Source organism: Prionailurus bengalensis, chromosome D3 (assembly GCF_016509475.1).
Source record: "Prionailurus bengalensis isolate Pbe53 chromosome D3, Fcat_Pben_1.1_paternal_pri, whole genome shotgun sequence".
Lineage (NCBI taxonomy): Eukaryota > Metazoa > Chordata > Mammalia > Carnivora > Felidae > Prionailurus > Prionailurus bengalensis.
Window position 1 is genome coordinate 37259946 of NC_057356.1, and position 13147 is coordinate 37273092.

The window sequence follows — 13147 nt, forward strand, 5'->3', positions numbered from 1 at the left end:
ATTCAATCTTTTAGATCTCAATTTATATATTTCTTTCTCAATGAAGTCTTTTTTTCCTGAATCCTTCAATCAGTCGAGCCCACTGTTACCCATCCTAATCCTGCTGTGTGTCTTTTTCTTCAGATAACTTTTCTCCCAACAGACATCTAGGTATATCATTTCATTAGTTATTTTTTTCCTCCTAGGTTATAAGCTCCATTAGAGCAGGGCATTTCTGCCTTTGTTTATAACTCTAACACCAACATTTTGCAATGCCTGTGAGAAGCAGGTACATATATTTGTTGAATTAATTAAATCCCAGTTGAAATATTTAATTATTCTAAGTGAGAAAATGAAGAATGCAAAACATCAACTTTCAAAACTAAATGTAGCTGTCACACATACCATTCTGTACTAAAAATCCACCTAGTTAGTAACTTTGTTAGAGAAAGATACCAAAAAGGGAATAAAATCTTTTGGTAAAATAGAGTAGCTCGTAGAGAAATAACAGTTCTGCGTATAACAGTTATGAACTCTGAACTAAGTACATAAAATAACTATTTGAGGGTAATGGAGAAGAACCAAGTGTAGGCAGAAACTGAAAAATAATTAAATTTTGATACAAGAAAATGTACTGTGTGAGATTTGTACCTATACAACTCTTCAACTGAGTCCTTTCCCAATCCCTACATTACACCAGGGGTAGAACACAACTGAAAACCACAGCCTTATTTGAAGAGTCAGGGGATGCAATAAGGGATTATTACTAGGACGGCAGGAAAGTGAGGGGCACATTCCTGTTAGGAGGGAGCCACACAGGAGAGAGCTCCAAAATCTGCACAAACTCTGATCAAATCCTTAACTAAACATTAAACCAAAAAGGCATATGTGAGACTCCAGCATCCTACTGAAAAACAGCAGCCAAAAGGGCTAAAATAAATGAGCAAGGTTACAGAGAGTGCATAGAGCAGAAAAGATGGTGTTGTGAGGATGAGTCCAATCTATGAAAATTGCTATGAAATTAACTCCCTTTAGAGGAAGATAATGGGATACAGAGTCTCTGAAATATATCAACAATGTTATAATATTACATTCTCAATGATGTTACAATAGGTAGGATATAATAAAAAGGAAAACAAAAAAAATAGACTAATTTGTCAAGAGAAAAGGTCATCAATAAAAAGTGACTGAGAGGACTCTGAAGTTGGACAAGGACTTTAAGGAAAAAATTATCATGAGGGAATAATTAATTCCAGCAAAGAAATGAAAAATAGAAAAAGTGAAACTAAAAAAATCTAAAATTCAAATTATAAAATTAAAACATATTAAATTTAAAAAAATTGCTGTAAAGGCTTAATGGTGTATTAGAGACTTTAAAAGAAAGGGCTGGTAAACTTGAAGATGAAATCAGTAGAAATTATTCAATCTGAAAGACAGAAAAATATTTTAAAATATTTAAAACAGAGCCCAAGGGACCTATTGGGAATGGTTAAGTACTGTAATATATGTATGCTTTGAGTTTCAGAAAAGAGAGAGAGTAGTGAAGAAAAAAACATATTTGAAGAAATAATATCCAAAAGTTTCCAAAATTTGTTGAAAAACCAGTTAGCTTAACTAATACAAAGTAGATCAAATACAATAGAAAACTGCACTTAGGCATCCTAAAGAGAACCTGCTGAAAACCAAAGAGAGAAAATTTGAAAGCAGTCAAAGAGAACATATTACATATAGGGAAGCAACAATATGAAGGCACTGAGTCCTTATTAGAAGCAGTGAAGATTAGAACATAGTAAGATGATGTTTAAAAAATCCTGAATGAAAATAAAAACTGTCAACCAATAATTATATGTCTAGCAAAAATATCCTTCAAGAACAAAGGTAAAATAGTCATTATCACATGAATGAAAACTAAGAAATGTATCACTAGCAAACTTGCTCTGTAATATATGCTAAAGGAAGCTCTTTAGGGTAAAGGGAAAAGATGTCAGACGGATACTGGATATACAAAAAAGAAGTAGTGGAGGGGCACCTGAGTGGCTCAGTCAGTTAAGCACCTGACTTCAGCTTATGGTTCGGGAATCTGAGCCCTGCGTTGGGCTCTGTGCTTACAGCTCAGAGCCTGAGCCTGCTTCAGATTCTGTGTCTCCCTCTCTCTCTGCCCCTCCCCTGCTCTCTCGCTCTCTCTCAAAAACAAATAAACATAAAAAAAAAAAAAAAAAGAAAAGTAGTGGAAATGTTAAACATTCAGATTTGATTTCTTTAAAAGACATATGGCTACTTCTTCCCTCAAAATTAAGTCTTAAAGCCTAAAGATATTAGTTAGAGCACAGCAAGGCAGTCATTTATGCAGAGGAGCAGGGATGTTAGAGCCCAAGTGGGATGAGCAGGGCAACTATGAAAAGGAAAGGGGAAATTGATAACATATAGAGGGATTAATCAACTAAATATATATATATATATATATATATATATATATATATATGTAAGATAGTGGAAGCCACTGTCTAAGAAGGGAATCACAAATACAGAAGGAAAAGTAGAATTAACCTAGCTGATTTCCAGATCAAATATGGAACACTTTCAATATCAAAACAGATTATAGTAAAAGATAACCCACTAACAAATAACACACTAAATAAACCAGGAGCCCATTCTGATATAAAAAAATAATATGGGGCACCTGGGTGGCTCAGTTGCTTAAGCTTCTGACCTCAGCTCAGGTCATGGTCTCATGATTCGTGAGTCTGAGCCCCACATTGGGCTCTGTGCTGACAACTCAGAGCCTGGAGCCTGTTTCAGATTCTATGTCTCTGTCTCTCTCTGCCCCTCCCCTGGCTCATGCTCTGTCTCTCTCTCTCTCAAAATAAATAATAAAACATAAAAAAGAAATAATTTGACAGCTTGATATAGAATATTTTATTTCCACAAAATATTTATTTTTTATTTTTTTAATATGAAATTTATTGTCAAATTGGTTTCCATACAACACCCAGTGCTCATCCCAACAGGTGCCCTCCTCAATACCCATCACCCACCCCCCCTTCCCTCCCACCCCCTATCTACCCTAAGTTTGTTCTCAGTTTTTAAGAGTCTCTTATGGTTTGGCTCTCTCCCTCTCTAACTTTTTTTTTTCTCCTTCCCCTCCCCCATGGTCTTCTGTTAAGTTTCTCAGGATCCACATTAAGAGTGAAAACATATGGTGTCTGTCTTTCTCTGTGTGACTTATTTCACTTAGCATAACACTCTCCAGTTCCATCCACATTGCTACAAAAGGCCATATTTCATTCTTTCTCATTGCCATGTAGTATTCCATTGTGTATATAAACCACAAGTTCTTTATCCATTCATCAGTTGATGGACATTTAGGCTCTTTCCATAATTTGGCTGTTGTTGAGAGTGCTGCTATAAACATTGGGGTACAAGTGCCCCTCTGCATCAGTACTCCTGTATCCCTTGGGTAAATTCCTAGCAGTGCTATTGCTGGGTCATAGGGGAGATCTATTTTTAATTTTTTGAGGCCTCCATACTGTTTTCCAGAGCGGCTGCACCAGTTTGCATTCCCACCAACAGTGCAAGAGGGTTCCCGTTTCTCCACATCCTCTCCAGCATCTATAGTCTCCTGATTTGTTCCTTTTAGCCACTCTGACTGGTGTGAGGTGGTATCTGAGTGTGGTTTTGATTTCCACAAAATATTTATTGATCACAAAGATGAAAGTAGTAACTTCACAGGGAGAGACCTTGTTAATACCACCTGAAGTGATTCAAGTAGACATCATCATTAATGGGAAAATCAAAACTATATGCCACCTGATAGGACACAATGAAAAGAATACAGACAGCATCATGATCTGCAAAGATGCAGAGCCTGAATCTGAATCATCAGGAAACACCAGACAAATCCAAACGGAGGAATATTCTACAAAATAGCCTGTAATCTTCAAAAGCTTCAAGGTCATGTATGTATATATGTGTATGTATGTATGTGTGTGTGTGTGTACATATGTGTGTGTGTGTGTGTGTGTGTATATATATACATATATATACACACACACACACATATATATATAAAAGCCCTGAGAAACCATTCTAGATGTAAAGAAACAAAAGAAACATGGCAATGAAGTACAAGTGATTCTGAACTGGATTCTTTTGTTATAAAAGATAATATAGGAAATATACCAACATTTAAATGCAGTCAGGATTGGATAACAGTGATGTATCAAAAATAATTTCTTGGGACGCCTGGGTGGCTCAGTCAGTTGAGTGACTGACTTTGGCTCAGATCATGATCTCACGGTTCATGGGTTCGAGCCCTGCATTGGACTCTGTGCTGACAGCTCAGAGCCTAGAGCCTGCTTCGAATTCTGTGTCTCCCTCTCTCTCTCTTCCCCTTCCCTGCCTGTGCCCGTGCCTCTCTCAAAAGTAAATAAATAAACATTTAAAAAAAAATAATAATTTCTTCATTTCAGTAGTTATACTGTCACTATATACAGAACAGCTGCACACACACATGCGCGCACACACACACACACACACACACACACAGACAAATCCATAATCCACAATCATTAGAGTTGGAGATTTTACCAACTTCCTATCCATAACTGACAGAATAGACAAAAGTGTATGTGTATATATATTTTACAAAATTAAAACATATAATATACATACATTATATCTTAGATATATTCTATAGATCTAAAGACCTAAGGTACTTGTGAGTAACAGGGGCAGTTGGCAAGTTACTTTCAAATGGTCAAATGGCTCCAGACCAAAAAGAAGGTTATTTAAGTTGTATTTGCAGTTTTTCTGTAGGTTTTAAATTGTTCCACAATAAAAAAAATGTACGTTCATATAAACAGTGCTGTATTGATGGTGGTACAACATGTGTAGATGTTACACACCTACAACAGTACCAAGCGCTGTTGCCTATAGCAGGAATTGCATGCACCACCAGAAGCTAAGAGAAAGGAATGGAACAGAGAAGCTGCTGACACCTTGACTTCCAGTCTCCACAACTGCAAGAAAGTAAATTTCTGCTGTTTTAAGCCACGGGGTTTTGGGGTACTTTGTTACAGCAGCCCTAGGAAACTAATACAAACTGCCCCGTAATAAAAGGAGAGGAACTACTGATACACCAGATGAATCTCAAAAACACTATGTTCAGTGAAAGAAGTGATAGAAGCAAAACCCCAAGGCACCTGAGTGGCTCAGTCGGTTGAGTGGCTCAGTGGGTTAAGCGGCCAACTTCGGCTCAGGTCATGATCTCACAGTTTGTGAGTTCAAGTCCCGCGTTGGGCTCTGTGCTGACAGCTCAGAGCCTGGAGCCTGCTTCGGATTCTGTGTCTCCCTCTCTCTCTGCCCCTCCCCTGCTCTCTCTCTGTCTCTCTCTCAAAAATAAATAACAAACATTAAAAAAATATATTAAAAAAAAAAGCGAGGGGCGCCTGGGTGGCGCAGTCGGTTAAGCGTCCGACTTCAGCCAGGTCACGATCTCGCGGTCGCGGAGTTCGAGCCCCGCGTAGGCTCTGGGCTGATGGCTCAGGGCCTGGAGCCTGTTTCCGATTCTGTGTCTCCCTCTCTCTCTGCCCCTCCCCCGTTCATGCTCTGTCTCTCTCTGTCCCAAAAATAAATAAACGTTGAAAAAAAAAAATTAAAAAAAAAAAATAAAATAAAAATAAAAAATAAAAAATAAAAAAAAAAGCGAAACCCCAAACTAATCTATGAAACAAGAACATCAGAATCATGGTTGCTTCTGGCCAGAGAACAGCAGTCATGGGAGTGACAAGATTGGGGAAAAGCATGAAGACATTTTCTGAGTTGACTGAAATGTTATCTTTCTTGATTAATGTGAGGCTACAAAGTTAGCATCAGTCAAACATCACTGAATTGTACACTTAAAGTTCTGTGTGAATAGCTCAAGGGGAAAAATCCGTAAATAAATACGAAAGTCTAGTTAATAGGTATGTTTTTTGTAGAAATTTAGGTTAGCAAACCTGAAAATATTTTCTGTGTACTCTAGGTTTGAGCAAATGATAGTAGAAACCAGGTGTCTCATTATTGGAGGACTTATAAATACAGAAAAAAAAAGAAGAAGGCAACAACAAATCTTGTGGTGGTGAACTGGAATGGAAGGTTATGAGTATGAACTCATGTTTTTTTTAATACAGATAGCTAGCTAGTTTGAAAAAAGGGATGAAGAATAAAAGGTATTTTCCTTCATGTGTCTTTCTAACTCTCTGGATCTAAAAAGGCAAGATGGAAGGGTGTAGGTAAACGGAGTAAGAATACACCACACTGATGGAGACGGTTTCCTTGAACGGATTTTCATTCAATGTGTGGTGGGACTTTTATTTTTAATGATTTGTGACATATACTAATTGTGGTGCACATAAACTACTATTTTTCAGACCTAAGAAGACAGACTTACAAGCAAAGGAATGAGGAGTGAAAACTTTTTTTTTAATGTTTATTTTTGAGAAAGAGTGAGAGAGAGAGAGAGAGAGAGAGACAGAGACAGAGACAGAGATAGAGACAGAGAGAGACAGAGAGAATGTGTGCATGCAAGCAGGGGAGGGGCAAAGACAGAGGGAGACAGAGAATCCCAAGCAGTCTCCCTACTGTCAGCACAGAGACCAACTCGGGGGATCATGACCTGAGCCAAAATCAAGAGTCAGAGACTTAACCAACTAAGTCACCCAGGTGCCCCAGAACGAAAACTATTTAAAAGTTTTGGTCATTGTCTTGAGATTAATCACTGGCTAATGGAAACATTCTTAGGTGGGTACTTACTTAACTACCTTCAGTCTTTCTTGGATATCTTATGTATTTACTTGGTGATAGAGAGCAACTGAGATGACCTATACTTTTAATCCAAAGGTAGTAATTTAGCTCTTTTTAAAAAAATTTTTTTTTCAACGTTTTTTAATTATTTTTGGGACAGAGAGAAACAGAGCATGAACGGGGGAGGGGCAGAGAGAGAGGGAGACACAGCATCAGAAACAGGCTCCAGGCTCCGAGCCATCTGCCCAGAGCCTGACGCGGGGCTCGAACTCATGGACCGTGAGATCGTGACCTGGCTGAAGTCAGACGCTTAACCGACTGCGCCACCCAGGCGCCCCTAATTTAGCTCTTTTTAATAATTAAGGACAATTATATTTTTTCTAGTTCTCAATCTTCTGTTTAGTTTCACTAAAAATTGGTATATTTGACATAGCTTTTACTTTGAGAAATACAAGATAATCTATTCCTTAAATACATTAATACTAGTAGATGCTGCAAAACCAAATATTTTTTTCCTCTACAATTATACTGGCATCTTTTTTCTTTCTCTTTCTTTTTTTTGTAATTAATAGTCAAGTGTACAAATGTAAAAGCCATCAAAATTAGAATACTCAATCTGCCAGATGATAATGAATCAAATCAATGATAGGCACAGCATGCCTAAGCAGTGATACGTCAGAAATCAAGTTGGATGTTGACAGCTCTTCTTGTTAGGACACGTCACTGTTTATAGAAGCCACCATGAGCCAGTCCAACAGATATAAATGAGTGGGAGCTTGTAGCTGATATGCCAAATTCTACTGATTTCATTTGTTAAACTACTACTAGAATGATTTCCATCTGCGAACACAACAAGACATACGAAGAAAGATAGTAAACACACGGGAAGACAGATCCAACACCTTACCATCCACAGGCTTGACCTCAGCTGGTATCTGCTCTTCCTGTGCTCTCATGCTACTCTCTTTAATGCTTTCTATTTCCCGCAAGAAGTCCTCCATGGAGGTGCTGTCTATGGAGGCTTGTGAGTTGGAACGGTTAAATGCAGGCGAATGTAGGGACTCATTGGAGAGCATTCTGTTAATTCTTCGGCAGCGAGGAATAGATTTTCTGAGGAAAGAACAATATCTGTTGTTAATAAAAATTAGTGTCTTTTAATGTTACAAATCATGAAATAAAATTTATGTTTAAAATCAATGGAGAAATAGAGTTAAGTGTGATAGAGTGGGCTTTGAGAGAATAATCTCCACTCAGTGGTGGCCCTTCTTTTTTATTCCCTATAATTCATAATGATTCTCTGGCCATGTAGGAATCACCGTGATAATACTTTTTTATAATTTTCACACACTCACAAAGCATGCAGTTACTTGTATTGGCCAAAGCATAGAGTTTAGGGCAATATCTCTGATGAATACAGATGCAAAATCCTCAACAGATTATTAGCAAACTGAATACAACAATCCATTAAAAAAACCATTCACCACCAAGTGGGATTTATTCCAGAGATTCAAGAGTGGCTCAATATCTGCAAATCAATCACAGGATATATCACATTAGCAAAATAAAGGATATAAACCATATGATCATCTCAATAGATGCAGAAAAAGTATTTGACAAAATCAACATCTACTCATGATAAAACTTCTCAGCAAAATATAGAGGAAACATAATAATAAAGTCCAGATATGACAAACCCACAGCTAACATCATACTCAATGGTAAAAAGCTGAAAGTTTTTCCACTAAGATCAGGAGCAAACCAGGACGTCCACTCTCATACTTATATTCAATATAGTACTGGAAGTTCTAGCCACAGAAATCAGATAAGAAAAAGATATAAGATGCTTCTAAATTAGTAAGAAAGATGTAAAACTGTCAGTATTTGCAGATGACATGATACTATATATAGAAAACCCCCAAAATACCATGAAAAACGATTAGAATTAACACAAGAATTCAATAAAGCTGCAGGATACAAAATTTACATACTGAAATCTGTTGTATTTCTATACACTAATAATGAACTAGCAGAAAGAGAAATTACGTAAACAATCCTATTTACACATGCATCAAAAAGAATAAAAGACCTAGAAGTAAATTTCACCAAGAAGGTGAAAGACCCCTACTCTGAAAACTATATGACACTGATGAGAGAAGTTGAAGATGACCCAAATAAATAGAAACATACACCATGTTCATGGATTGGAAGAATCGATATTGTAAAAATGGCCATACTACCCAAGCAATCCAAAAATTCAACATAATCCCTGTCAAAATAACAATAGTATTTTTCACAAAACAAGAACAAATAATCCTAAAATTTTTATGGAATTTTAGAGATCTCAAAGAGACAAAGAAATCTTGAGAAAGAACAAGTTGGAGGTATCACGATTGCAGATTTCAAATTATATTACAAAGCTATAGTAATCAAAACAGTATGGTACTGGCACAACAAGACACGCAGATCAACGGAACAGAATAGAGAGCCCAGAAATAAGCCCACACTCACATGTCAGTTAATCTATGACAAAAGAGGCAAGAATATACACAATGGGGAAAAGAGAGTCTCTTTAATAAATGGTGTTGGGAAAATTAGACAGGTACATGCAAAAGAATAAAAGTGAACCACCTGCTTACACCAGACATGAAAATAAACTCAAAATGGATTAAAGACTTAAATGTAAGACCTGAAACCATAAAACTCCTAAAGGAAAACATAGGCAGCAAACTCTTGGACATCAGTCTTAGTGGTATTCTTTTCAATGTGTCTCCTCAGGCAAGGGCAACAAAAGCAAAAATAAACAATTGTGACTCCATCTAACTAAAATCTTTTGGACAGTGAAGGAAACAATTAACAAAACAAAAAGGCAATCTACTGAATGGGAGAAGTTATTTGCAAACGATGTATGTGGTAAGGGGAGTATGGTACATACTAGAAAGCTGTTTGTGCAAGCACACCCTGAATGTCTGTGTTAATCACTATCTTGAAAATGCAGAGATCCTATCCTCCTTCTATATTCCCATCAAACAGAATAGGTAGAAGAACATGTTGTTCAGTATTCAAGGTTAGGAGATCCAATGGTAGCCAACCCAATATCTCCCTTGTAACAAAGAATGTCTGGATGCTAGGCCTCAATCTCCTTGGAACACTGGCTGTGCATGGAAGGGAAGGGCTACAGATAGTTGGTAGGCTAGTTGCTACACTATAAAAACTTATTGCATGTGGATTCCAGAAGTGGATGCTTTGTCCAGTTGGCCACTCCTGGATTTCCTGTATGTAAGTTCCCCAAATAAACCTATGTCTTGATCTCTGTCTCTAAGTCACTCTTTTAGCCTTGCCAGACCATCATCTACCCTTGGCTTAGAGTCTGCTGGTGTGTGGCTACACAAAGGGTTAAAATCCAAAATATATAAAAACTCATAAAACTCAATACCAAAAAAAAGTCCAACTAAAAATGGACAGATGATGGGGCACCTGGGTGGCTTAGTCGGTTGAGTGACTTTGGCTCAGGCCATGATCTCGCAGTTTGTGAGTTCCAGCCCCGTGTCAGGCTCTGTGCTGATGGCTCGGAGCCTAGAGCCTGTTTCAGATTCTGTGTCTCCCTGTCTCTACCCCTTCCCCGCTCATGCTCTGTCTCTCTCTGTCTCTCAAAAATGAATAAATGTTAAAAAAAATTTTTTTAAATGGGCAGATGACCTAAATACACACTTTTCCAAAGAAGACATACAAATAGCCAACAGACACATCAAAAGATGCTCAACATTGTTAATCATCAGGGAAATGCAAATCCAAAGCAAAATGAGTGACACCATTTTGACACCTGACACCAGTCACAGTGGCTAGTTTCAAAAAGACAAGAAATAACAAGTTTTGACAAGGACGTGGAGAAAAAGGAATGCCTGTGTACTGTTGGTGAGAATGTACACTGGTGAAGCCACTACAAAAAAACAGTGTGAAGGTTCTTCAAAATTTTTAAAATAGGAATACCATACAATCCAGTAATTCCACTTCTGGGTATTTACCTGAAGAAAATGAAAACACTAATTCAAAAAGATATATGCACCCCTATATTTATTGCAGCATTATTTATAATAGCCAAGATATGGAAGCAACCTAAGTGTCCAGATGAATGGATACAGAACGTGATGTATATATGTACACATGCATACACACACACAATATGGAATATTAGAGACTTAAAAAGAACAAAATCTTGCCATTTCAACAACATGAATGGACCTAGAGATTATTATGCTAAGTGAAATAAATCAGAGAAAGACAAATACCATACGATTTCACTTATATGTGGAATCTAAAAAACAAAACAAATGAACAACTAACAACAAAACAGACTCTTAAATACAGAGAACTGATGGTTGCCAGAGGGGAGGAGACTAGGACCATGGGTGAAACAGCTGAAGGACATTAAGAGACATAAAATTCCAGTTATAAAATAAATCACAGGGATGAAAAGTACAGCAAAGGGAATATAGTCAATAATATTGTAATAATACTGTATGGTGGCAGATAGTGACTACAGTTATCATGGGAAGAATTTTTGTAAATGTTATAAATATATAAATGTCAAATCACTATGATGGACACCTCAAACTCATATAATATTGTATGTCAACTATATTTCAACTAAAAGTACATATAGTAAAAGTTAGCTTTGGAAAAGTATCTAAGATGATGACAGAGAAGGTGTAAAAAGTTGGCTGCTCACACCCACTAGGATGGCTACTATAAAAAAAAAGAGAAAGCAAGTGTTGGCAAGAATGTGGAGAAAATGGAACCCTTGTTCACTGTTGGTAAGTCGAGTTTCTGTGGACAACAGTATGGCAGTTCCTCAAAAAATTACACATATAATTACCATTTGATGCAGTAATTCAACTCCTAGGTATATATACCCAAAAGAATTGAATCAGGGTCTTAAAGAGAAATCCGTACACTGTGTTAATAGCAGTGTTATTCCTGATAGCCATAAGGTGGAAGCAACTTTGACAGATGAACGGATAAGTGAATGTGGTCTATACATATAATAAAATATTATTCAGCCCTAAAAAAGAAGGAAATTCTGATACATGCTATCACATGACTAAACCTTGAGGACATTATCCTAAGTGAAACAAGCCAGTCACAAGGCAAATGCTGTATGATTCCATTAATAAGAGGTATGTACAGAAGTCAAAATCATAGAGACAAATAGTAGAGTGGTGCTTTCTGGGCTCTGTGGGGATGAGGAAATGGGGAATTTTTGTTTAACGAGTATAGAGTTTCAGTTTTACAAGAGAAAAAGAGTTCTGGAGAGGGATAGTAGAGGTAGTTGCACAACAATGTGAATATACTTGATACCACTGAGCTAGCTGTATGCTTAAAAAATGGTTGGGATGCCTGGCTGGCTCAGTCATTTGAGCGTCCAACTTCAGCTCGGGTCATGATCTCACGGTCTGTGGGTTCGAGCCCCGCGTCGGGCTTTGTGCGGACAGCTCAGAACCTGGAGCCTGTTTCGCATTCTGTGTCTCCCTCTCTCTCTGACCCTCCCCCGTTCATGCTCTGTCTCTCTCTGCCTCAAAAATAAACATTAAGAGAAAAAAAAAAATTTTAAAAAAATGGTTAAGAGTGGCAGTGCCTGGGTGACTCGGATGAGCATCCGACTCTTGATTTCAGCTCATGCCATGATCTCAGGGTTGTGGTATCAACCTTAAGAGAGACCTTAAGATTTTCTCTCCATCTCTGGAGCACCTGGGTGGCTCAGTCGGTTAGGTGTCCAACTTTGGCTCAGGTCATGATCTCATGGTTTATGGGATTGAGCCCCACATCAGACCTGTCTCCCTCTGTCTCTGCCCCTCCCCTGCTTACTCACGCTCACTTTCTCTCTCAAAAAATAAACACTAAAATATATTTTTTTAAAAAGATCCCCTCCTCTCTCTCTCTCTCTCCCTCTGTCGCCTCTCCCCACTCACACTCTCTCTCTCTAAAAAAAAAAAAAAAAAAAAAGGTTAATATGGTAACTTTTATCAGAACTATTAAAAATTGAAAAAAAATTTTTAAGTTGGCTGCTTAAATACTGAGATAGTAGTGTGAGGAAATAATCTGTAACATTAAATGGAAAAATCCTACATGAGGATGAGGAAGGGGGCACCGACCTGGAACACAAAGACCCATACATAGTGAGTTCAGGGAGAACCGGATCACTGCTACGGGCAGGGTCGGACCACTGAGGAGGGCAGTGCAGACTCCTGCGATCTAGGAGGGCCACAATAGGGCTACCTCCAATCTAGCAGATACACAGTTGAGCAGAGCAGGGAGCAGCTTCATGGGGGGCACTTTGTCACAGGGCTGCTGCGAGGACTAAATAAGTTAGCACATGTGTACATTTAGA

General features: G+C 37.8%; 1 protein-coding gene across 4 annotated transcripts in view; it reads right to left on the minus strand.

Annotated features, from left to right (window-relative positions):
• The window catches only part of ARHGAP28 (Rho GTPase activating protein 28), a 194188-nt gene that overhangs the window by 79902 nt on the left and 101139 nt on the right, over positions 1-13147 (minus strand). For all 4 annotated transcript variants that reach the window (XM_043558327.1, XM_043558328.1, XM_043558329.1 and 1 more), the window contains exon 2: positions 7670-7872. In XM_043558327.1, coding sequence (XP_043414262.1) covers positions 7670-7872 — 203 coding nt within the window. The remainder of the gene's footprint in view (positions 1-7669; positions 7873-13147) is intronic.